The following is a 27,386-nucleotide window of genomic DNA, read 5'->3' as shown; positions in this document are numbered from 1 at the left end:
ATGATCTTAACAACGTTTGGTAAAGGTGTAAATTATAAAGTTTCCGTCATTTCCCATTTCCGTTCCTCTTAAGTTCAAATATTCGTCTCAAAATTTTATTCTAAAATACTTTCAGTTTGCGTTCTTCCCTCAAAGAAAACTCCGTGTTTCGCAACCATACAGCATAACAGACCCGATTATCGTTCTGTAGATCCTATTTTGAACTTCAAATACCTCGTCAGAGTTCGCGACGACAGAAGATTTTGAACTAAACAATTACATGAATTTCCTACTTTTAGTCGACATTTAAAGTTTTTCTTCGGAGGTATAGTTTAGGTTTGTTAATATTGATCCTATCCTAGATATTTGAAAGTATTCACTTTGTCGAAAGCACTATTTGATATTTTGACGCATCCACCATTTGCAGTTTACGATCATGACAATAATACACTCGGAACACAATTATTATATCTATTAACCCTTTGGGGATCTTATCGTACCTTTTGGACGATACGCGTTTTTCATGGTACATTGCGTTATTTCTCTTCTATTTCAGCCTTTTTTCGTCCGTTTTTTTTGTTTTTCAAGTCCAGATACATTGTAGAAGACATTACGTATGGTTTCAGACCGTCCTGCGTCCAGACATAGGAGGTGATGACCTCATAATTTTGAAATAGAAATTTTCCCTTATGAAGCCTATGTTCATTATTTATTGGCGGGCTTATTTTTCCACGTAGAAGATTGAAATTTTGCACAAACATTCAGTCCACCGAGTAGTATTTACCAGATTTTTTGTTCCAATGTCAGTGCTAAAACAGGGGGGGAACCAGAGGGGCAAAGGGGTGAAAAAGGGATATTTTTACCCCCAAAATCCGGTTTCTCGTCATTTTCCCGCCTCACATACATGATGGGGACACGTGAGTCATACCGTCTGAAAGGCAGTTCCATTCTGAAGAGAATGACGGTCGAATCATTATCCTAGGGTAATTAGGGACGTCTCAGGGATTTTTTGAAAAATATACTTCTATAAAGAGAAAAATGGGACATGGTGGGTATATATATATATATTTGGTCTAGGAATTAATTCGTGCGGTTGGTACGCACACATTGAAGCTGTAGTACAAACACAAAATACATAAATACCTTAAGAAAAATATTGTCCATCGCTAGCCACCACTTTCGCCCATCTGTCAGGCAATGTACGGATTCCGTGGCGAAAGAAGTCCTTATCCTTGGAAGCGATCCAGTCAGAGACCCATGTTTCGATATCTTCTGAAGAAGTAAACCGCTGTCCAATCAAATCGTTGTTCATGCAATCGAACAAGTAGTAGTCCGAAGGAGCAACGTCTGGTGAATACGGCGGGTGGGGTAAAACTTCCCATTCGACATTTTCTAAATAGGTTTTGACCGGTTTTGCGACATGTGGGCGAGCATTATCATGTTGAACAATAAGTTTATCATGTCTGTTCTCCCATTCTGGTCGTGTTCTGGCCAGAGCTTGCTTCAAACGCATTAATTGTCGTCGATAACGTTCTCCATTCATAGTTTCACCCGGTTGCAGCAGCTCATAGTACACCACACCTTTCATATCCCACCATATGCACAGCATAACCTTTGCACAGTGAATATCTCGTTTTGGTTGTGATGGACCTGGTTCACCTGGTTTCACCCAGGCCTTTTTTCGTTTAGGGTTCTCGTAATGGATCCACTTCTCATCACCCGTAATAATTCGATGCAGAAACCCCTTTCTGCTCTGTCGTTGAAGCAGCAATTCGCAAATGGTTTTTCGTCTTTCAACGTCTCTGTCTTTCAATTCATGTGGAACCCAATGTGACATCTTTTGAATCATTCCCATGGCTTTCAAGCGTTTGGAGACTGTTGTTTGATCAACGCCTAATGCTGCTGCAAGTTGTTCCTGCGTTTGACACGAATCCTGCTCGAGCAATGCTGTCAATTCTTCGTCTTGAAATTTTTTTGGCTGTCCAGCTCGCTCTTGGTCTGCCAAGCCGAAATCACCACTTCTAAACCGTGCAAACCACTTCTGACACGTTCGCTCAGCTAGAGCATGGTCACCATACACTTCCACCAAAATACGATGACTTTCAGTCGCACTTTTCTGCATGTTAAAGTAATGCAGCAGGACACCCCGCAAAAACACTTTATCAGGCACAAATTGCGCCATGTTCACTTAACTACAAACTGGTGTTGTTGACGCTTTAATCCACTGCCCTATACTACGAACGATACGCGATGACAGGGGTTTGCAACACATGTGTGGATACACGGAACTGTGGGACGCTCCGTTCGTTGCGCCATCTCTTGTCCACCCGCACGAATTAATTCCTAGACCAAATATATATATATATATATATATATATATATATATATATATATATATATATTTGGCGGGCTTACTTTTGCACCTAGAAGATTGAAATTGTGCACAAACATTCAGTCCACCGAGTAGTATTTACCAGATTTTTTTCAGATCTCTGCATTAAAACAGAGGGGGTCCAGAAGGGGAAAAAATTTAAAAAAGGGATTTTTAGACAAAAAATCCCATTTTTCATGATTTTCCCGCCTCACATACATGATGGAAACACGTGAGTCATACCGTCTGAAAGGCAGTTCTATTCTGAAGAGAATGACGGTCGAATTATTATTCTAGGGTAATTAGGGACGTCTCAGTGATTTTTTTTCAAAATATACTTCTGTATAGGGTAATAGGGGGGAATTTCCTGACTTTTTTTTTGGTGGGCTTATTTTTGCACCTAGAAGATTGAAATTGTGCACAAACATTCAGTCCACCGAGTAGCATTTAACAGATTTTTTCAGATTTCTGCGTTAAAACAGGGGGGGGGGTCCAGAGGGGCTAAATTTGAAAAAGGGAAATTTAGACCAAAAAATCCCTTTTTTCTGGAATTTCCCGCCTTAGATACATGATGGAGACATGTGAATGGTACCGCCTGAAAGGCAGTTCTATTCAGAAGAGAATATGAGCGACACATGTCCCTAGGGTAATTAGGGATGTCTCAGGAAATTTTTTCCCTGAGATCATAGTGTTTTGTGGTAATTTGGGGCATTGTGGGAATTTTTGATAAAATTTCTCCCGCCCTTACTATTCAAGATAGAAACTTGAAATTTGGCACACACATTCAGTATACCAAGTACTATTTATCAGATTTTTTAGATGGCTACGTTCACACAGGGGGGGTCTAGGGGGGCCAAAGTTCGAGGAAAAAATTTTTCCCTCCGAAATTTTCACTTTGACATTTTCCCCCGCTTCTGGTATATGGTATGAGCATGCAAGTGGTACCATTTGAAAGCCAGCCCTATTCTGAAGAGAATGAGGTATGAACCATGATCCTAGGATAAATAGTGACGATGCAGTAGCTGCTTGACTGAAAGTCTAAAAAATAGCCCAAAAAGCCAGCATCCCAAAAGGGTTAGCAATGAACACTACACCAAATTGAATTTTGATAAATATTGTAATATGTATATATTTCTAGAAAGCTTATTATTTATATACCAGAAAATTCATATATTAGATATCTTCGGAAAGATCTTAATATCAGGTAAAATAAGGATAGTTTACGCACAATTCAACGAACTTACATAAAATAGCTAATATTAAAGCAACATTTTTAAGAATGACGGAATATGAGTTGGATGCTTTGTGCACATTACTAGACCTGCAATCATTGACCTGGTTGTGCCGTTTTTCAAAACGCCTATTTTGCGCGATCTCTTCTATAGAGGGGTATAGGACATCGCATACCTAAATAGGTTAGATCTGTCTCGACGATACTACAGAAGCAACCTGGTACAATGAGGAAAATATAAAATATGTTTTCGAAACACAATACAACTGACAACGAATTGTATGCTACTGTGCGATACAGTATTTAATAACAGTAGCTACTTTGAGAACACGGTAATAAACTGTTCTATCGAAATAACAAACAATCTTGAAACAGACAGTTCCTTAACTGATAAAACTACATTGAATGAACAATTATCTCAGAGGCTCGTAGCCAGAGCACTAAGACAGGGGGTGCCGAGTTCATTTCTGGGGGTTTGACTCGAATTCAACCCTATGCATAAGAGCTACATTCCAAGAAACAAAGTTTCAGGGGGGCTGAATGTGGTGGCTGCGTTCAATGAATGTCTGCGTGATCTCTCTTAATGATTGAGTGAATGGTTCTATTTGGGTAGGAGATAATAAACCCGCATAACTTGGGTGGAATTTTCCAGACTGGCGGTAAATTAACGTACAACGCTAGTTCCTATTTAAATAGGCAACAATTTTTGAATATTTATTACCTTAACTTCCCTATAAATTTATCCGGAATGCTCGGAAAACCTACGCAATTACTTTGCTGTACTCACACAAAACATGAAACATGTTCCATCGACATATGAATTAAGCTGACGACACTGTTGTTGATACTTGAATGGTTGACAATGAATAACTTAGGTTTAACGCTTAGTGAGTTGATCTTTAGAAGAAGATGAAGTATCCTATGTTAACATGTTTATGACAAATTGAAATTTTAATGGCTAAATAATTGTGATTTTAGGAGTTGATTAGAGAGAAGAGGATAATTGTGGCTCAGTATTACCAATAGTTCTGTAATTGTAGTGATAATATGTGGTGGTAATTAAATGAGTAATACGATAAAAGATTGAGGTATAATTGTAGTGAATACAATTTAGTAATTGTTTTATGTAACAAGTTAAGCCTAAACATTTACTTAACCTATATTTCAGGGGTATAGAAGCAAAACATGCTAAGTCCTAACTATGACAAATTGAGTTTTTTAAAAATTTTTTTTTATTGCAGTTCATTGCTCGTTGGGAGGTGAACGAAATCCCAAAACGTTGATTACCAAATCTTAAAATCTTAAAATGATTACCAATGTTTCCCATTGAAATTCAATAGTGAAGTTGATCTTTAGAAGCAAAATCTGCTATATCCATGCGTAAATGTCTTTTATTTTAAAGCCAAAAAAAAAAAAAAAAAAACTACATCCACCAACAAATCTCAATGAATGAATTGAGAATGTTTTGTTTCTGAATGCGCTTATATCTATTTCTAGTGTTCACTGCGCCTGACTCGGTGCAGGTTGGAATAGGCGTTACAATATTGAGCCCAGGGGCGGATCCAGGACCGACTTCTGGGGAAGGGGGCGGTGGGTTGTCATAATGCTACTTTTAAGGGCTCCAAACTCTGGGATGGATTTTATTTATATATATAAAAAAAAACAATAAAGTTTCCTCTTCTGGGGAAGAGCGATCGCCCCTCCCCCCTGGATCCGCCCCTGATTGAGCCAGTCTATGTACAAAAATGGTGATGTAAGCATGGATGTGACAAGACAGACTATTGCTTCCTCGTCCAGAGTAAAAGTACAAAATAAGAAAATTTGGAAATGAACAAGACCACTTTCTATTATACTGTACAATGACGTAGCGATTCCGAGTCACGAAATTCACAATACAATGAATCGTACTTTTGTATTCAATGTCGCTGTCTAGAGTGAATGCGGCTTTTTTCTGTTGAAAATATTAGAAAATTAGAACTTGTGTAATCTTGTAAACATCGACAATGCTCAGTGATTTGATTTATAAAGAATATTGCAATCAGAGTCTCGTCTCTAGTGTTTCACAAAGACGAGACGAGAATCATATTAAAAACCAAAAACAGGATGGGAACACACAAAATGATTCTTTACTGTCAGTAAATGAAAAGAAGCTAGATGCTGTTGCTAAAGGAGCATTTTGAAGGAGACTCGAAATGACAACGACTTATCCATTTATGAAAAGTGCTTCGTGAACCAAAACCAACAAAGAAGGAAGATGATAACTATTGTCCGAAGGCTTGGAAGATGAATACATTTTTTGAAAGAGATTTTTCGTTCTTTTAAAATAAGATTTTAAAGGACTCCCATTTTTTCTAACAAATACTAGTACACAAACATGTTCTTTTTGTTGTTGTTGTTGTTGTTGTTTTCGTAACCTATAAATGAGCATTAAACGTTCCTTATATCCTAGAGTATTTTGTTTTTTTTTTTTATTTTCTATGTAAAAGTATCATAGCATTGCAAAACATGATATAAATAGCAACAGTGGCGGCGATTAGGGGGGCAAGAGGGGCAGTTGCCCCCGCACTTTTTTGAAGTGACCCCTTAATGTATATAGTTTCATTTGGAAATGTGAAGTTTTTGTATGTATTACTGGTTCATAGAAAAAAAATTGTGTCATATAATATTTGCCGTTGCGTGAGTACGTATCGATTATTTGTCTTCCCGTGGAGAAACCTACACGAATTGCGTTTTAATTGCAATTCAAAGCAATTAATATTGCAATTGCGTAATTCTTTTAATGTAGTAGGATGTGCTAGTAGTATTTACTGTCTTTCATTTTCTAAGAGTAATAACATGCCTTTAATGGCATGTATGGAATTTCATAGATATAAAAGTTGTTCATTAATCCCCTAGTTTTAATATAACTTATACAAAACAAGCCTCATTATTCATTACTATGATTGATACTATCCTTTCTGTTTATTTGTTTGACAAATTTGTTCTTAAATAATCTGGTCACACAATTTTCCAGACAAAGTTTTAAGATGTTCATGAGCAAGGAATCAAGCCTCGTCTTACACTTTCGTTGTTTTAGAGTACAAAGGGCTAGTACCTTCTTGCGTTACTCTTGTCAATTTACTCAATAAAATATGAAATACAATATACGGTATTTTAACTGAAAAAGATAGTATCCTATTAATTATACAACTTTTCGTCAAACAATGTTAGAAACAACCAGGAAAACTAACATTGATATACAAATATTCAGATCATGTCTTGCCCCCCCCACTTTTAACGTCCACCGTCGCCACTGAATAGCAAACAAATTGAAGATTTGGAATCAAAACATGTTAAATCCAACAAAAATGGATTTATTTATGGAAAGCTACACAAATTGATCAAAAATGATAACACTACTTAATGCAGATGTGTGAAATCTAACACTAAACAAAAAATTGTTCAGCATAATGGCGTCACACGCTATTCTCATTTCCTGAAAAAAAAAATGAAAAACGGATTTAGAAGGTTTTGCTTCTATACCCCTGATTTGAACTTTTCAACATTATCAGACACAGTCTGGAAAGTTGCTGACTTTCCGTTTGTTACAACTCACCACGTCCTTTTGTTGCCTCAATCTGGCCCTCGCGCGTTCTCTTCTGACTTTTACCTTGTATAAGGTATTTAGCCACGATTAAATTCATACAGGTTGGATAAGAAGTAATGGAAACATTGTTGTCTCATCGGAGGCCTGTGTCTCAGCACTACAAGAATTCCGTAGCTGTTAAAGGAATGGGAGGTGATGAAATGTGGCTATAGTAGAGACTATGTGTTATTCAGTCAAAATAGCAGTGTCATAAAGTAGGAAAGAGAAGTGGAATTCCATGACAATTCAAAATAGCAATGTCATAAAGTAGGGAAGGGAAGTGGAACGCCATGACGTTTTGAAAAAACGAACAACGTACGTGGATCAAGATTGAAATGACACGTGGGTATAGTGCATACAACTGTTCGTGACGACCTTTTCGCCAAAATGAAGAAATCACTTCGTGGGAAGCACTACGAGATAAAAGAACCCATCATCTGTGTCATTTCGGGACATCGACAAAGATTGACGCGGTGACTGTGTGCAATACCTTCCACACGTGTGGCAGAATGTAATAGAGATGGGAGGAGGTTAGAATTGAATGAATGTAACAGGCGTTCTTCTGTGCATAAAGCCAGGTACAAATTATGACAATGTTGCCTTTACCTTTTATCCAGCCCTTGTACTTTACAAGTAAGTTATTTGGTTGCAAAACCCAAGTGTGTTGGAAATGAAACTCGATATCTTAATAAAAGAGACATGTATATAATAACTCACATGAAAAACTCATGTTTTATGGTATGTGTTTACATCAATGAAATATGTGATTACGACTTTATTAGATATTTGGTTGGGAAACATGGTCACTTACTCTGAGGGAAGAACGTAGAGTGAAGTATTTGAAATCCTGAAGAGACGAATATTTAGACCCAAGAGGAACAGGAATGGGAAATGGCGGAAACTTCATAATGAGAAACTGCATAATTTATACCGTTTAGCAAACATTGTTAGGGTTATCAAGTCTAGAAGGGTCAGGAGGGCAAGTCATATAGCCAGAATGAAAGAAAGTAGAAACGCTTTTAAAATTTGAACTGGAAATCAAATCGGAAAACGACCATTAGGAAGAGTTAGGCGCAGATGAGAGGACAATATAAGATGAATCTCGCAGAAATAGGAATATAAGGTAGAAATTGGATCCAGTTGACTAAGGGCAGAAGTCAATGGAGATCTTTTCCAAAGGCGGCATTGAATCTCCGATTTCCATAAGCCATAGACTTAGTTAAATATTTGAGTTAAGTTTTCACTCGACGATAAATTTTTAAGTTTCACTCGTCTAGAAGCCATACTGTTCAAAGTACCTACACCGAATTTTAAGCTTAAGGTTTCCATAAGATTCTCCAGGAGAGGAAGAACCGAATTTACTTCCTACCCTCAAAATAAGGGCAGTTTATTGAAGGGTGAAAATAAAAAATAAGGATTTCTCGATAAAAGCTGAAACAATTTTGTTCCTATTTCATATATCTATATTTTATTAGCAACTTCATATTGTGGTTTAAATCATTTCTCTGGAAAACATCCAGAAGGGGAATCTTATTCTTGGGGATGATTTCTTTGGGGAGCAGGTTAGAAAATAGGATTATTTTTGAGAAGACTATTATAGAGGCTAGATAGAGATTATTTCAATTGCTGAAAATATAATCTACTTTTCTGTTGTGTTTTCCGGAGTTCAATCATTAATTATACGTGACCCCCCCCCCCAAAAAAAAAGTTATGTTGAAAATATAAATGAGTTACCTTATATTTTCCAGCACATATGTAGATATTGAACAATTTTAAGATATTGGCAATGCCAACATACTTTAACTAGGCTTTAAACATACTTAAATGCTAATAAGTTAAACTTTCCAAAGAAAAAAGTAAATTACTTAAATTATACACATAAAACTATATTTGAAGAAGTTTCTTTGATAATATTTTAATTCTCGAGACATACTTACCTCATATAATGTTTATCAATGATGGAAATACAAGAGAATGTGAACTGAAAATGCTATATCATGTTTCGACCACTGCAGGGTTATTAATCTTCACTCCAAAATTGAGCGGCTCGGAGGAAGACAACGGTAAGCGCCACTTCCGGCAAAATTGAGGTATTATATTGAATGGGTTGGAATCGGACCACATAACAGTACATATGTAGTTTAATTTCTGAAATGTACCTGCAGATGGCAGGGAAAGCATGTTTAGTATGTATCATTCCACTGAATTGTATGGGAATGTTGAATTTGCTTTCCCAGTTTAGTCAAAAGTTAGAAAACGTGACTTTCCCGCGCAGCTCAGTTATCATGATAGTCATTTCGAGGTCCTTAGTAATATCGCAGACAAACTTTACTTATCTATAAAAGTAATTAAATTTATCTAAGTCTAATATAGACAAAATCAACTTAATTTATTAGCTAATGTTGAATAATTTAGAAATTATATATATAAAACTTGCTATATAAATATATATTTTAAATTTAAAACAAATTATGGTTATTATTCATGCAGCACATTTCGCGTTATGCAAGTTCCGTGTTTATGCATGAAGTACTATTGTCATTACTATAAGAATTAATTTACCTGCCACATGAAGTTCAGGAGAGCGTCCTTATTATTTTCCCATTCTGCTGCCAATTCTTCCTGAGGTGGATACTTTTTGCAACCTAATTCCAAAGTAATCTCAAAGTCATTGGACGAAAGGTAGTTGAAGTCCTGCATGCCTTTAAATAAATTAAAACAAATCATTCGCTCAATTAATAAATATAATCATCATAATCTAGTCTAGTTCTTATTACGCTTAACCTAGTACACTGATCCATGTTCAGATCCGATTGAGAAACTTTATATATATATATATATATATATATATATATATATATATATATATATATATATTCATACATGGCATTTTCTGGCAACAAACAGAAATTTTCGCAATAACTATGTATTAGGAATGTTTGGGAGTTTGTAATTATTGAGCCATAGAAGGTGAACAGTGTGTCTGGTAGTTTGGATGGTTTCCATATTTCAGGTAAAAATACAGATAACACGAAGTGTGGTAAATGTAAAAGAATATTGAAGAACGGTATAAAGTGCGAAAGATGCCAGGAATACTTTCATTTTGGCAAGTGTAGCTTGATTGACAAAAATACAAGTGTTTTTAACTTGGGTGTGCATCCCGTGTAATATTCGAGAGAAAACAAAAGACAATGAACAAGGTGAAATGTTAGTTTCAGTTGAAGTTATTACTAAACTATTTGAAGAACTATTGTCGTTAAGAAAAGTTGAACTCTTAGGACAGGACGTTCATAAACTTCAACACCAAAGACAGTTACAAAGTATCGTTACTAACTACGATGATGATAGTGCAACGCTAAACAGTAAAATCTGGAGTGACGTAAGAAAAAATGCTGAAGTTTCAGAATCAACCAAATACACTGTATTACCTCAGAATACTTCTTTAGTTGAAAATCAGTATGTTCACAAAGACGAAGCTGTCATAAGAAGTGAAAATTCTATTTCCTCGTGTGATGTTGTAAAATTCTCTACGTCTGTTGTTAAACAAAATTCAAAAAATGTCCAACGGCGTTAATAGTAATAAATGGACTACAATACCGGTGAACAAGAGAAAGTCGAATAAATGTAATGACAGTATGCAGATGTCAACCATCCCACTAAAAAATGATTTCTTTCCCTTGAAGTTGAAGTATTAAGTGACAAAAACAAACCATCGGATAATTTTAGTCTCCCTTGTACAAAGAAGAATCGTGTTCAAGACAAGCAAGTAAAAGGCCCATCAACAACGGGTATGATTCGCATATACGCTGACAGTCAAGGAAGAAGTGTAGCCTCTAGGCTTTACCACCAAAGGATATCAACAAGCCAAAGGAACTATAAAACCAGGTGCAACTTTCAAGGATGTTAGTACTGAAACTACTCACGAATATGCTGATATGGGTGTAAGGGGTCTTGTAGTCTTTCTAGCAGATACGAATGATATTGCGAAGAATGAAATCAGTGTATTCCTACAGACACTAAGAAGACAACTAAAAGTTTTGTTATTTACTAATGTTCTTATTTTCACTGTACCTTATCGCTATGATTTACCAACGTGGTCATGTGTTAACAAAGAAGTGAAACGTGTGAATGAAGAAATCTGCAAGCTTTCCAAACATTTCAGAAATGTCATTGTAGTTGATCTAAGTAAGATTGGCAAAAGATTTCATACTATCCATGGATTTCATCTTAACGCATTAGGTAAGATGTATGTAAGTAAAGAAATAGTAAGTGTTGCATGTAAAGTACAATCAAATATGTGCAAGGGTAGAATAGTAATGGATTGGCATGAACAGGTAAACTTGTAGATGAATCTGTCTCCATTGTCATGCCAAAGTCAGTCTCACTATGGAGCCAGCTTAAACATTCTACCCTTGTACAACCTCTTGAATGTAATTTGCATGACTTTGCAAATAATGTAAAAAGCACCTGTACAGAACACAATAATTCAAAGCTTTTGCTGTTTCATATTAATATTCAATCCATAATAAATAAGTTATCAGAGCTAGATATATTCTTAAATGATTTTCCGTGTCATATAATCTGTATAAATGAACACTGGCTGGTAAATGAAGAAACTAGTATATATGTACATACTAATTATAAATTAGCTGCCATCTATTGTAGAAAGACAATGATTCGTGGGGGAGTTGCGATCTATCTAAGACTAGGTACAGTAATGGAATATAAAATACTCGACACAAGTATGTTTTGTATAGAAGGGATAATTGAACTGACTGGTATCATATTCAACAATATTAAGCTAATAGTTATCTCAATTTACCGCATCCCTGACTCAGATCTAAATGAGTTTCTGATTCAGTGGGAAAAACTTACAAGTTCGATCGAAAGGTATAAGGCTTATAAAGTTGTGTATATGGGTGACATAAATGTTAATGTCAAAATTGACAATTTTGGTACAAGGTCAGTATGTAATTCTCTTAGATCCTTAGGGTATTACCACGCAAAAGACCAACCTACAAGAAAAGAATCCTGTTTTGATAACGTCATAACGAATGTAAATAAAATTAACATATCCTGTGCAGGGTTGATATGTTTAAAACCAAAACAAGTGTTTAAAACATGTTTAAAACGAGGACTGTTGTTTTATTCAGTTTGTTTTAAACGTTTTAAACAAATTGTTTTAAACGTGTTTTTTTTTCGATGGTGGTTGAACATGTTTAAAACAACTAAAATATCAGATTGAGTAAGTTAATTTAATTTTCTAACAAACAACCCATCCTTTGCAGGATTTGTGCATGGAGTAAATTACAAGCAGAGTTATATTCTTATTATAACAGCAATTACTGAACGAAATTCTGCACATCAATGTGCGTATAACTAAACCAACAGAAATTCAAATGAAGTATTTCATTATTTCTTAATTTCCAAGAATAATTGAGGTTAAACACACTATACACTATTCTAAGATCCAAATTCACAAATTCAAAACTTTTTTGGTCCCTATCACTTCCACAATAGCATTTTTTTGGTCACTATCATTTCCATAATAATGAAGAGTTCTCACATCATAAGCTAGAAGAAATGCTTTGACAAATACAATACAACTCATAGAAAAGAGCAGCGACTAGCCTACAAGGAGCAAATGACATATTTTAACTAAACAGTTTTCAAGATACATCTCTATTTGCAACATGGTTAGCTAATAATGACTAATGTCTACGGCATAACAACACATAGACGCCCACCAGGGATTTTAACAAAATGGTAGACTCTCACGTTCGGGGCTCTGGTGACCCCCCTAATTATCACAGAGTCAAGAGTTATACACTATTGGAAAGCTTATAGACCACAAATTCCAATAATGTAACATTCGTGAAATTCCCGCCGTATTCGTAGAAAAGAACAGACATAAAAATCATTAAAAATATGAAAATATTGACTTTGCGGGGCCCTGGCAACCCTTGCAGTCACCCTACGCTGACAAAATGATGAATGTATAGGCCACATACTTGTGACAGTAATATAAGAAATGGTAGCCATTGCTGCCAATGCGTAATGAATTCGTTTTATGTAGGAAAGATTTTCAAAAAAAAAAAATCATGCGCAGAAAACATTCATGGAATTAGATATTCTCTCCCCTCCTCCACTATCCCTTTTAAATTCTTGCCTTTTTTGGCGTTTTTCTTGAGTCTCAGATAAGCAGCGACAGGGTCATCCCTATTTACCCTAGGATCATGGTTCATACCTCGTTTTTCTCAGAATGGAACAGCCTTTCAAACAGTACCACTTACATGTCTCTATGATGTACCAGAAGGGAATTCTTTGAGGGGAAAATCGGGATTTTTTGCCAAAAAAAACTTCTTCAAAGTTTGGGGCCTCCTGAGGCTCTACCGGGTCTGCGCACAAACATCCAAAAATTTGGAAAAATACTACGTAGTGTACTAATTACTTGTGACAAATTCGAATTTTCTGTCTTGAATAGTAAGGGCGGGAAAATTTTTTACCATGTTGAGTGACCATCAAAAAGCGCCCAAAAATTCCCTAAAATGCATCCTACAAATTAAAAAAAAATATTCTGACACGTCCCTAATGATCGTGAAATTATGGTTCATACGTCGTTTTGTTCAGAATGGAGTAGCCTTTCAGATGGTATCACCCGCATGTCCCTCAGAAGTTCCTAAGGAGGGTAAAATTGAGGATAATAGGGATTTTTGCTGAAAAAATCCCTTTTTCCCGGTTTGGAGCCCTCTAGCGCGGCCCTGGGAAAACATACAGATCCAGAAATCACTTTCGAAAATACTACGTAGTGTACTAATTGCTTGTGCCAAATACCAATCTCCTATCTTCAACACTAAGGACGGGAAAAATATTTTCCTCTTCTGCGAATATTTCCAGAATGTCCCAGAATACCCTATATAAATTTCAAAAATTTCTTGACACGTCCCTAATTATCGGAGGATCACGACTCATACACCGTTCTCTTCAGAATAGAGCAGGCTTCCAGATTGTATTACCCTCATGTTCCTCGGACGTCCCTAAGGAGGGAACAATTGAGTAAAATAGGGATTTTGCTGAAAAATCCTTTTTTTTTTCGTTTTGGGGTCCTCTGGTGCGGCCCTGGGTAAACGTAGAGATCTGGAAATCACTTTCAAAAATATTACGTAGTGTACTAATTACTTGTGCCAAATACCAATTTCCTATCTTCAATACTAAGGACGGGGAAAATATTTTTCTCTTCTGAGAATCCGAAATTTCCCAAGGATACTATACAAACTTCAAAAATTTCCTGACACGTCCCTAATTATCGTAGGATGATAATTCATACGTCTTTCTCTTCAGAATCGAGTAGGCTTTCAGAAAGTACCACTCAAATGTCCCTATCATGTAGCCAAGCGGAGCAAGAATCGCGAAAGTGGGATTTTTTTAAAAAAATATCCCTTTTGTACCCTTTTGTCCCTCTGAACCCCCCTTCTGTGTTGACAAAGAGATCCGAAAAAATTCCCGTAAAAACTAATGGATCCACTGATTGTTTATGGAAAATGTTAGGATTCCAGGGTTAAAGAGAAGCTCAACAAAAATGTTGAAGTTAGACCTCAGTAAAAAAAGGGAATTTGTAAATTGATGATGTCATACCCCCTATGTTCTGACGCTCGGAAGCGTATAGACCCTTCCAAGGGTTTCTTGAATGCTTCCTCTCTTGGAAAATAATAATAATAATAATAAAAAAACCGGAACTAAATAGCATTCTTAGTTCTCTTTTAATCGAATCTTTAAGACACTGCAATATCGGTCCAAAACGACCGAAAAGCTTAAAAGGGCTATACTACCACGTCCATATGCAAATCATTTTTGCTGCACACATCATGTATACGAACAAGAATTATGATTCTAGACCACTTCAGTGAAATATATCTTGTGTTATATGGGACCGTCCCGAAAATAAATGTAAATTAACCAAATTTGACCCTCTCTTCCTCTATAAACAACAAGTACACATACAGGTTACTATAATGTAGGGGACTACCTCATTGCTTCACATACCAATTTTTATGGATATGCCACAAAGGGGGGAGGGATACCCGCCTAAACCTGATTAAAAAATTGATGAAAAATTTAAAAAAACGAACTTCATCCTGCCTTTCTCGCCTGTACATACGTACCTCCTATATACATAAAATGCAACTGACGGAAAGCTTTATCCCTCAAAAATACTTTGGTACCAAATCATCTTTCTAGCTTAATTAGAGGCTGAGCTATTGATGTTTGTTGTAAAAATAAATGTAATTTACGTCAAAAAACTTAAACTCCAAAAATTGGCTAACTTTGCCCCCTCCCTGCTCCCCCATATAAGCAAGAAGTACAAATACAAGATATTACCATGTAGTGGCCTACTTCATTGCTTCACGTAACAATTTTTATGAATCTATCCCCCAAGAGGGGGAATGGTCCCCAAAAAAAACTGTTAAAAAAATAACAACACGATATTTACTCTCCTCCCATATACATAAAATGCACACCAGCAAAGCTGCATCTTTCAGGAATAAATTGGTACCAAAACCATCTTCCAGCCTTAATTTGAGGTTTAAGACTGAGTCATTGAGGTTTAAAGCCCTGACACAGCAGTTGCGTCAATGGGCGTTTAAAGATTAAGAATGCAGATGACCAGTAGAACGTAACACAAAGAAACTAAGCTACATATTCCGTGAACGGAGATCGGGAAATTCCCGATTTCTTTCTCCGGAATTGAACATTTGGGAGGATCGAGATTAGGGAAGTTCCCGAAATTTGATCTAGCGGTTGAATATAGATGGCAAGCAATGCCTAAGAGTGTAAAAATGTAATATATATGCCTATTTAGATTATTGTTTTAAACAAAATAAACATTTTAAACATGTTTTTTTTTGTTTAAAACAAAGTACTTTGTTTTAAACGTTTAAAATGTTTTAAACAAAAAAAACATGTTTTAAACATAAAAAACGTTTTTTTTTTTAAATCATGTTTTTTTTCAACCCTGATCCTGTGGCACTAGAGAACCAATTTTGTCAGATCACAGTGGTCTCTGGCTCATGATGTCTAAAATTGGTAGGGGTGAATCGATTACGGATGAACTAAGTTATAGATCCTTAGGCAATAAAAAACATTTAAGGTCTGTTTTATGTGAAATTAATTTAGATGAAAAGATATATGAATGTAATGACGTATCAGCTGCCTGAAATAGCTTTGTAACTATAATTAATAAGTGGGTTAATCATTGCTATTCAAAATATTTAGAAAAGTTAATTATGGTAAAAAAAACAACAAATAAGAATCCACTAAATTGGTACACCCCAAAACTAGCTAAACTAAGGGAAACCATTATTAATTTACATTATAGGGCTAAGAATGGTGATATAAGATATAAAGAGAGACACCTTAGGGAAAATAGAATCTGCAGGAAAGAATTACGTCAAGCAAAAATTAAGGCTAATGATGCTTTCATAGCTAATGCTAACAATAAATGTAATGCTGCTTGGTCTGTAATAGAAAAAAACGAAATAAGTTGTGGAACTGTAAATGAACCTGTGGGTATTACGCCTGACGAATTTAACAATTTCTTTATAAATAACGTAAAACATGTAAGTAATAATGTCAGTGGTAATAATAACCCAGCCATGCTAAATATGAGACAATCGGTGTCAGTGGTATTTAACTGGTCGCAAGTTAGTATGGACGAAATATTAGAAATGGTGTTGAATATGAAAAACTCCCACTCCGAAGATTTCTATGGTATATCTCTGTAATACTGAAGCATATAATTGACATTATTCTACATCCTTTAACATACCTTGTAAACTGGACTTTCTGTGAAGGAATATTTCCTGATTGTCTCAAACTTAACATTACTGTGACTGTATATTAAAAAAGGTGACAAAACAGACCCTAATAATTATAGACCGATATCGCTAGTGTCAATTTTTTCTAAAATTATTGAACATTTCCTTAAAGCCCAACTGTCTTTATATTTTCAACAAAATCCTTAATAAAAAGTGCACAATTTGGATTTAGATCTGGACTTTCCACTATCAAAGCTGTAGAGTCTCTCGTCTCAGAAATAATTAATGGATTTGAAACTTCTCCTATACTTATACCGCACTTCTTGACTTAAGTAAAGCCTTCGATTCGGTGCCACACATTTTAGTAACTAAATTACAGTCTTATGGAATAATAGGAATCGAACTCGGACTACTAAAATCATACCTCAGCAATCGTCGTCAAATTGTTAAAATTAAAAATACAAGATCTAATGAACTTAAAATTCCAACTGGTGTACCTCAAGGTTCGGTTTTGGGGCCTTTTCTCTTTATTGTTTATAAGAATGACTTGCCAAACTACTTACCGTGTAAATCCGTCCTTTATGATGACGACATCACTCTAATCACAAATGATAAAAGTTTAAAGGTTCTGCAGCGTAAAAATACGGAAGCTGTAAAGATGTCTTCTCTATGGTTTCAGTCCAATGATCTAGTTTTAAATAATTCGAAAACTTCAGATAGAAATATTCTATTTCTATCTGAACAATCTTACAGACAACTTAAATAGCTCCGAACCAGTTAAGCTATTGGGAATACGTTTGGTCGCCAAATTAAATTGGATAGCACACACAAGAACTATGTAAAAAGCTTACTAGGGTTCTGTATCTGTTGAGGAAGCTTAGGAGAAGTGTGGGACATGAACTAATGACAACATAATACTACGCTTTCTTTCATCCCCACTTACTGTACGGGAATTTATTGTGGGGTAACTCTACTGGAGCTCATTCTGTTTCAAATGGCAAAAGAGAGAGGTTAGGTGTATTGAAGGCTTGCCAGACATAGTGTCCTGTAGGAAACTTTTTAAAAAATATCGAATCATGACTGTACCATCTATATACGTTTACAACAGTTTAATGTTCGTAAAAGAGAACCCTGATTTGTTTACTGTACGTGCAAATATACATGAATATAATACTAGGTCTAAGTTTAGCTTTGATACTCCACATGTTAGATTATGTAAGACACAACTAAGTTACAAATATTGTATAATGGTATAAAACTATTTAATTTGCTGCCTCAAACTACGCATGTAATGAATTTGATAAATTTCAGAAGATATATTAAAAATATGCTTATAGACTGCTGTCTATATAGTTTGAAAGAGTTTGAGGAGTGCATGATGATCAACTCCTAGTATAAAGTTAATGTAATAGCTATACTTATATTGTATTACTGAATATTGTTATATTCATTGTTATTGTCTTTATTATTATTATAATATTTACTTCTTGTATATTATCTTCTATTATTATTATATGTATTAATTTTATTCCTGACGAAATCTATTACAACATGTAGTTGTTCAATGATTAATAAAATATTCTATTCTATTCTATTCTATGAAGTATCAATGAATACTGCAACCTGATGGGATGCTATACATAGGAAAAAGGTGTAATTCGCTTGCAGACCACTAGCCACAAACTTAGGTGACTGCATATATTGTTATCTTCAGTTGATCTTGTGTTCATGTAACAATTTCTCCCTTTAATAGCGTCCATTCATTGCATTCTTGTATGTTTCACATTTTCATTTACCTTCCTCAATACCTTGTATAATGTTTTTAATATGACTACTTCTTCGTAAATAATACATTATACAATTTATATTCCGCTTTTTAATCAGCTTCAATATCATTCTCTTCTTTCTCATGTTCCTAGCGCTACCACATTCACTATTCGTTCGATCTAGCTAATTTTCAGCGTTATTCTCCGCAACTACGTTTCGAAAGACTTTTGCTTCTTCTCGTTGTATTTTCGTAATTTCTAAGTTTCTTTTCCTTTCACAACAATACTCAATTACAAATCACACATCTTCTCTACCTAAATTATTTTGTTACTCGCATTTCATTTATTGCCATAATTTAAAGCAAACAAACATCCACTAGTATTAAAACAATAACTTTTCATTAAATTTCCTTTAACAATATTTAAGAATACATGTTTTGAACTATGAAGTTTTGACCAGCATTAATATTGTATTTCCTTTGTTGTAAAAAGCATCATATCGACATATTTTGTAAAATATTTCATACCTATTATACAGTGTATAATGTTGAATCTTTGTTAGGTATATTTAATATACTTTGACACACTATTACCAAATTACATCTATTATTAGTTTATGTATGACAATTTATTACGTAAATTGAAAGGATAGGCAAATTATCTACAAGTATAGAATAGGATTTTATTCCTATTTGAAGATAACCTAAGTACAATCCACTCACCTCCTTGAACACTGTACCAAGCTGCACCATTAGTGATACCTCCTTGGCGACCGAAATTGTAACCCCCAAATCCACAGCCTGGACGATTTGGATTGGACATTCCATTATGATGTGTTGAATATGACAAGGCAAGGTGCCTAAATTAACAAAAGTATTGGGTATTTAAATCTAAATTAGTTAGCACATTATTAGTTGAGTGGCTAAGATTATTTACAACTTAGGATTATGAATATGATATATGTTTCAGTCTGTTATCGATCGCATTTTTCAAATGTTAAAATACTGACATCTGCAAACAATATCAGTCCATACTTTGAAGTTAACTATTTTCATATCTAAATCTAGGTATATCCTAGTCCTACGTATAAGTAGACCAGGTGTCAATTTGATTTTGAAATGAACAATCATGCAGACTCATATTCTGTAATACGTATGGACCTATGATGAAACTGAAAATATATTGTCAAAAATATAATCATATCTATGAGGCAATTTTACAACTTGATTAGAAACAAATAATAGATTTTGACTTAATTTACTTTTATCTTTGGCGTACAACTATAGCACTTAAATTAATGGTTCTAACCTATAGAGCCTGTAATACATTGAAATCTCCCTTAACGAACACTTCTCCGTAGCGGACACCTTCGTAATACGGACAAAATTCTTTGTCCCGTCAAAAGTATGCATTATTAGCATGTCTCTCTTTTACGAACAAATAATAATCTCCAATCGATGTCCGTCATTCAGAGATTTCACTGTATTAAAGTCTGATAATGTCTGCGTTCGAAGATCGAAACATGAGAAAGTAGATAGCGTAGCATCTGTTTACTCACAGAGAGGCATTCTACCTTAAAGACCAGTTTCTTACCACTATAATCTGGCGAGCAGCTGTAACCTGAACACTAAATGCTTCATTCAAATTCGCGGAAAAGTTACAACTAAAATTTAGGAAAGAAGGGTAATAACGATACTTATTTCCATTAACGGCACGGATCGAAAACCCATCTACCAGTTTTACGTATCAATGGAGAGAACTTCCCTAACGAGTAGGAGTCTATTTGTATATATAGTGTTGGCACCGGAGCGTTAAGACAAGTTCAAAACCGCCATTTTAGTGCGAGGAGATTTTCTAATACTGCGTAGTACACTTCTGATCACAAAAAACCTAGACTGCCTTTCAAAGACTAAGTCCGAAAAAATAACACTAGGTTCTTACGAATTCTCTTAGGTCTGACTCCTTTTCCCTGCATTTGTGTCACTGGTAGGGTTAGAAATTGTATGATAATTATTACCATATGTATATCGTAATTTTGCTATTTATACGGTGTATGATCAAAATGTAGCTACCGTACAGGAAAATACTGTAATGTTGAAGTCGCAAATTTGATACATGATTTATATGTTAAATCTAAAATAATATTATAGCTATAAATAAGCTTCGATGCGTTAGTATTTTATTACAGTTTCACTCCCAATTCGAAAGTTCCCACGACATTCCCTACCATCAACAAAATAAAAAGGAAAGAAAGAAATAAGAAACCCAAACTGGTAAACTATAAAAAAAATGTATAAGAAATCACAAAATAATGAAACCAACAAATGCAAATTTGTGAGGAAAAGGTTCATTTGTTATCACTAATAGATATGCAAAACAGCCGGCTTTTTGAATCGATGTTTTTTTCACATAAAAAGCCGGCTTTTTTGGGAAAAAAACGAGAATTTTGGAAATTTTGGCTTTTTTCATTTTCATGATTTTTCTATCTAAATAGCTTTCTTATAGTATATTCTATAGTTAGATAAGAATTCCATGACCTAAATGCGATATTTCGCTCTGAAATTCACCATCAAGATGGATGGAGCACATGTTTTACGAATTAAAGCTAACATGAAGAATGTAGTATTTGAGGGCAATTTTAGAGGCTATTTAACTTTATTTTAACTTTTTAGTTATCGACATCTTTTTTCTTCTCTAGATCATTTTAGTTTGTCATCCGTGTTTCATTTCTAAGAGCTTAGTACTCTAGCTTCTAGCGCAAAAGTTAAACTTGCCCGTTTTTCTATTTATCCGTCAAAGCGTACGTTTTTCAATATATCCGTCAAACCGTACTTCCACATTTCTGTTATACTGTAGCTGTAAAGTGATTTAGCAATAATTTTCCGGACACAACCTTGAATACCAATTTATACAAATAATCAGTAGCGGATTTCGAAAAGTACTTTAGGAGTGTTTTTTCTGATTGTTTCGTTTTCTAAAAAGTCCTAATTTTATTTGGGAGGTGTTTGAAGTTTATGAGTACAGGCATAACTCATAGAAGCGCAAAAGCTAATCACTCAGTCATGTTTGTTGTGCAGTTGTATTTAGCTTAACTTAAATACATTCCGTAGTCCTTTTTTTAGGGCGGGGGAGTTCCGTAATGATATGTTGAATCCCTCTTGTTAAAAATTCAGAAAACTTGAGGATTGGGTAAACCGTGATGGTGGTTATATAAAACTTAACTGTAGAATTTCAAGAATATACAGAACCAAAAGCTCTAGATGTGAAGCCTTTAAGTGTATCATATAAATCTAAGTATTTCTCTAATGTTTTATTTTAATTTTATTTTTGTTTCAAAAAGAGGGTATGGAATATTTTGAAGTAAAAATACTACATACTATTTTGGCAGTTATTTGTGTATTTTTTTTTAAAAGAAGTGTTTACTTTTAGGGTTGGCTGTTTTACCCCAACTTTTTTTAAACTGGTTTAAACCAAAAAAATTAAAAGAATGAAAAATGCGAATCATGTGAACTTCATAGTGACGTTTCCAGATATCAAACCACTTGCAATAGTTTTATTTCCCTTTCACCTTTTAATCAAGGTGTCCCATGTTCAATTCTCTGTCGAACCACAACCGTTCTTTCATGCGTAAACCAAGTAGCGGTTCGGATGTCAGTTTAAGCGAAAGTCTTCTCCTTGATAACCTCGCTATTTCGTAAGGATGTTAATCCTAAACATACGAAACGAAACCAAATTGTATATTTCTGCATGCCTAAATGCCTGTTGTTTTATAAAGAAGCCAAGATTGCTTAAATATATTGATAGAAATTGGCAAAATTTATCGATTGCCTACGTAGCTTCCAACATTAGCTTGGATTGGACTCTCAATGATATATAGGTACTAAATTTGTAATTTAATACCTCAGTTTTAGCGTACTGATTATGATACGTTGACCTTTAAATTTTACATACAAAGCAATAACAGGATCTTCCCGTTATTGTCTTACATTTCAAGTAATGACGGGATTTTCCCGATGGCTAGGGCGGGAGATTCTCAATTTAAGAAATTTACTGACCGGACTTCTTTAAGCTTATGGGAGTTCTTCCGGCATAACCCCGCTGTTGCATAATAACACAAAGGCGAAGCAAACTTATTTCTGTGAATATGTAATATAAATACATAAAGCAAAAAACTAAATTAAAAAACCTGGTTTAAACATCCCACAAAAAACGGGTTTTTGGCATTTTTAAAAAGAACCATGCTTCTTGCCAACTCTGCTTACTTTTGTATATAGGAGGTTAAAAAATTCTTATTATATACATTGGTTAATCCTGTGGAATTCATAATGTAAATATGTTGAAGAAAAATTGTTTGAAATATCTTTTCGAAATTCATAGTTTATTTTCGAGGTTTTATATTATTATCAGCATCAACCACTAATTAAATGACTTTTTGTGTTATAGAGAAGCGAAACAAAATCTGCTTTATGAATTTAAAGCAGAATTTCGAAAAAAGCTCAACATTTCCCAAGCAAAAAAGCGAAGCAGAAAAAAAAACGAGTTTTTTTTTTTCAAAAAATTCGTTTTTTTTTCGATCCCTTGCATCTCTAATCATTAAAACAAAGAAGCTACTTAGGTATAAATATTTCTTTTCATTGTTATATTTGTCAGTTACCTGAAAGCATGGTCCATCTAGGAAATTTTTCTTAATGCAACCAAGAGGTTATTATAAATTATGAAATATATCACGACTAGTTTCAAAACAAAATTGCAACTCTGTACTTTTAATGTATACTCTTGACCAGGAAGCAATATTGAACTGAAACACTTGTACTTTACACGAGAAGAATAGATTTGTGCAAAGTACTTGAGAGGTATAATTAAATACCTCTTTCCCCTTTAGAATGCATGTATTTGAATTGAAATAAAATTTAAAAAACTAAACTCAGCCGAAGTGTTCACTATTTCACAAAATTTACCTGAAACAGTTCAAACGGTTTTCCATGATAATGAAACAACGTCGTATTTATTGAGGAAAGTATTATAGAAAATGCTCCCTTCTCCCTCTTCCTTAGAAGGGTTTTCGGGAACACTGGGCAGGTCTACTTACTTTTAATGAGAAATTCATATTTCAGGTTTTAACTCCCTAACATGAGAGCAAGTGAGATATCGTATTTTGGCATACACTTTAATCCCCTTCCTTCTTTCTTAGGTCATGCATTTTAATTAAAGAGACATGATAAAATTGCCAGTTTAATGTATACGCGGAATAGCACAAGCTTTTTAACGTAGTCCTCATCGTTCTGCTTGTCGCCTTTCAATCACCCTCGAACCGTTAGGTGCATTTTTTATGAGGATTTAAAAGTTCCATTCCATTAAAATTCAGATAGAGCAACAACTCTTTCCTTGTTATTTGAATCAGCAAAGTGAATTTTGCAGGAAATTGTTGCAAACGATCTAAAAATTCCCCGATTCCTTTATAGTGTGAGGTCGGTGAGCGTGCACCAAATCTTTCAAATTGCTCCATATGAAAAAAAAAAATCTCGAGGTGATAAATCAGGCGAGTGTGAAGAACATTCAGCGATAGGGGATATGTTGGGAAAACATCCCTCGGATGATTGTTATTGAATTTCGTGCTCTGTGGGATAAAATTTGGACAGAATACCTTTTGTCACGAAATCAAGAGGTATCATAAGAAAGATTTTATTGAAATATGTATCTTAAGAAAGCTTAAGAGCTGGGGTAAATTTTTTTTTTGCCAAGAATTGAATATTTTAGGAATTTCTGAATTTGGGAGATGAATCTCGGCATCTATATTCTTCATTAAAAGCAAGGAAATACGTATTTCAGCGTTTTCGGAAATTCGCTTCAAAGGAGGAAAGCAGTATTGTTTCTATAACATTCAAATTTCCCTTTCTTTATTCAGAAAGTGCCGAATGTAAAAGATTCGCTTAAGTCGGAAGTGTGGAATTTTACAAATAGGTTGTTAATTAAAAGCAATTAAATATGTTTCAGTGTTTCAAGAAAAAATCCATTTTTAAAGGGGTCATTTCTATATCTAAATTTCTCTTTCTTTATTTTGAAAGTTCTGAATGTAAGGGTTCACTTCAGATGGAGATGTGAAATTCGGTAAATAAACTCTTAAAATAAGAAAATATAAGTTTCAGTGTTTCTAAAAATTCATCTTCTAAAGATGGAAAGGAGATCATTTCTGTAATATCCAAATTGCTCTTCCTTTATTCAGAAAATGTCCAATCTAAAGATGTCCGAGTCAGAGGTGTGAAACTCGGTATATAAACTCTTAATTAAAAGTAAGGGAATGGATATTTCAGAATTTTCGTAAACTTTTCTCCTAACAAGGGACATCACCCAATTGTCCGGCTCCGATTTCAATGAAATTTTTATAGCTGATAGAGGACATATATGTATTATTTATGATGACAGAAATTTTTGGCATGGTGCATGTTTTCTATTTTTTATAATTTTTAAGAGTTATGATGTTGTTATTAGAGATTACTGCAGAAATCCCTTACTAACCTTTATAAACGAAGCGTTAATGAAAGAACAACCATGTAGATACATATAAGGCCTAGGGGAAGTTGTATGGTAGGCATGACCTTGACGGCAGCCATCTTGAAATCCGCCATTTTGAATTAAGGTCAAGTTTCTTAAATGGGAATAGGGTAATATGATACATAATTTCGGGCTAGAATTTAATCAGAAAGACAATGGTGAAGCTAGTTTTGAGATACACTCATTTGGGGAAAAGTTACAGTCATTTAATTGTTCACTTACTACGTGCGAAAGTCCCTTACCTCCTCTTCTAACCCGCGTATTAATGATAATAAGTGGATAAAAGCTTCGGTAATACATATTATGCCTAGAGCGAAGTGATACGGTAAGGGTATCTTTGATTGCAGCCATCTTTAAATCCGCCATTTTGAATTAAAGTGAAGTTTGAAAAATGAAAACCATAGCATGTGACACCTCATTTTAATAGCAAATTTTCTCCAAAAGCCAACTGTATGCTTATTTTTGTTCTATAATTAACCAGTGTGAATTTAGGACTGCTTCTAATGAGCACCAAACGTCCATTATTCGATCTTTCAAATTGGTAACACTACTAATTTTCACCGCATGTTTTAAGATTGCAACTGGCACTCTGCAATTGTTGCCATGGTTCATGTTTTCTAAATTTATTACATTTTTTAAGAGTTGAGATTTGTCGGTTCGTGAATAGTGTTGGGATAAGCATCCAGCAATCTTTCTGAATTTTGAAGACTTGCAATGTAATTATTTATTTTAAACGAGAATCCATGAAGAACCTATGGACCTCTGTGACGTAAAGGAATACAAATGAAATTATAACCAATTGGTGTTACACGAACACAAAATTATCAGGAAATGTAGCCTACATGTTGCACAATCGACAAACAATAAAACGAAACGGTTGCAATGCTAGAAAATATCAAAGAGGCGTTATATGACTGTTCCCACAACATTGTTTGTACCATGAACATAATATGAAAACACGTAACTTGTTTATAAAGAGGTGTAACTTAATTGAGTGCCCGATTAACAACTCTTAAAAATATATAATTTTAGAAAACACGAGCATGGCAACACGAGCCAACTGCAAAGTGCCAGTTGGAATCTTAAAACATGTGGTGAAAATTAGGAGTGTTGCCAATTTAAAAGATCGAATAATGGACGTTTGGTGCTCATTAAAAGCAGTCCTAAATTCACACTGGTTAATTATAGAACAAAAATAAGCATACAGTTGGCTTTTGGAGAAAATTTGCTATTAAAATAAGGTGTCATATGCTATGGTTTTCATTTTACAAACTTCACTTTAATTCAAAATGGCGGATTTAAAGATGGCTGCAATCAAAAATACCCTTACCGTATCACTTTGCTCTAGGCATAATATGTATTACCGAAGCTTTTATCCACTTATTATCATTAATACGCGGGTTAGAAGAGGAGGTAAGGGACTTTCGCACGTAGTAAGTGAACAATTAAATGACTGTAACTTTTCCCCAAATGAGTGTATCTCAAAACTAGCTTCACCATTGTCTTTCTGATTAAATTCTAGCCCGAAATTATGTATCATATTACCCTATTCCCATTTAAGAAACTTGACCTTAATTCAAAATGGCGGATTTCAAGATGGCTGCCGTCAAGGTCATGCCTACCATACAACTTCCTCCTAGGCCTTATATGTATCTACATGGTTGTTCTTTCATTAACGCTACGTTTACAAAGGTTAGTAAGGGACTTCTGCAGTAATCTCTAATAACCACATCATAACTCTTAAAAATTATAAAAAAATAGAAAACATGCACCATGGCAAAAATTTCTGTCATCATAAATAATACATATATGTCCTCTATCAGCTATAAAAATTTCATTGAAATCGGAGCCGGACAATTGGGTGATGTCCCTTGTAAGGAAGAAAAGGGAGAAGTTTTTAAAGTTTTCAAATTTCCATTTCTTTATTCAGAAAATGCTCAATATTGGGATTTGCTTAAATTGGAGGTCAGCTCCTCGGTACCTAATCTACTCATTCAAAATACGTGATTCAGCATTTGCGAAAATTTCAAACCTGAAGGGGAAAAAG

At 34.6% G+C, this 27,386-nt stretch overlaps 1 protein-coding gene across 2 annotated transcripts in view; it reads right to left on the bottom strand.

The window, feature by feature from the left end:
* Nucleotides 1-27,386, bottom strand: part of LOC145661357 (carboxypeptidase E-like) — a 262,276-nt gene that overhangs the window by 67,343 nt on the left and 167,547 nt on the right. For both annotated transcript variants that reach the window (XM_081726702.1, XM_081726703.1), the window contains exons 5-6: nt 19,510-19,646; nt 9,769-9,908 (exon numbers count right to left, since the gene is read on the bottom strand). In XM_081726702.1, the coding sequence (XP_081582828.1) occupies nt 9,769-9,908; nt 19,510-19,646 (277 nt within the window). The remainder of the gene's footprint in view (nt 1-9,768; nt 9,909-19,509; nt 19,647-27,386) is intronic.

This window comes from Thermobia domestica, chromosome 1, assembly GCF_964235325.1.
Source record: "Thermobia domestica chromosome 1, izTheDome1.hap1.1, whole genome shotgun sequence".
Lineage (NCBI taxonomy): Eukaryota > Metazoa > Arthropoda > Insecta > Zygentoma > Lepismatidae > Thermobia > Thermobia domestica.
The sequence above is the reverse complement of the archived record's forward strand: the minus strand, read 5'-3'. Positions and strand labels throughout refer to the sequence as shown.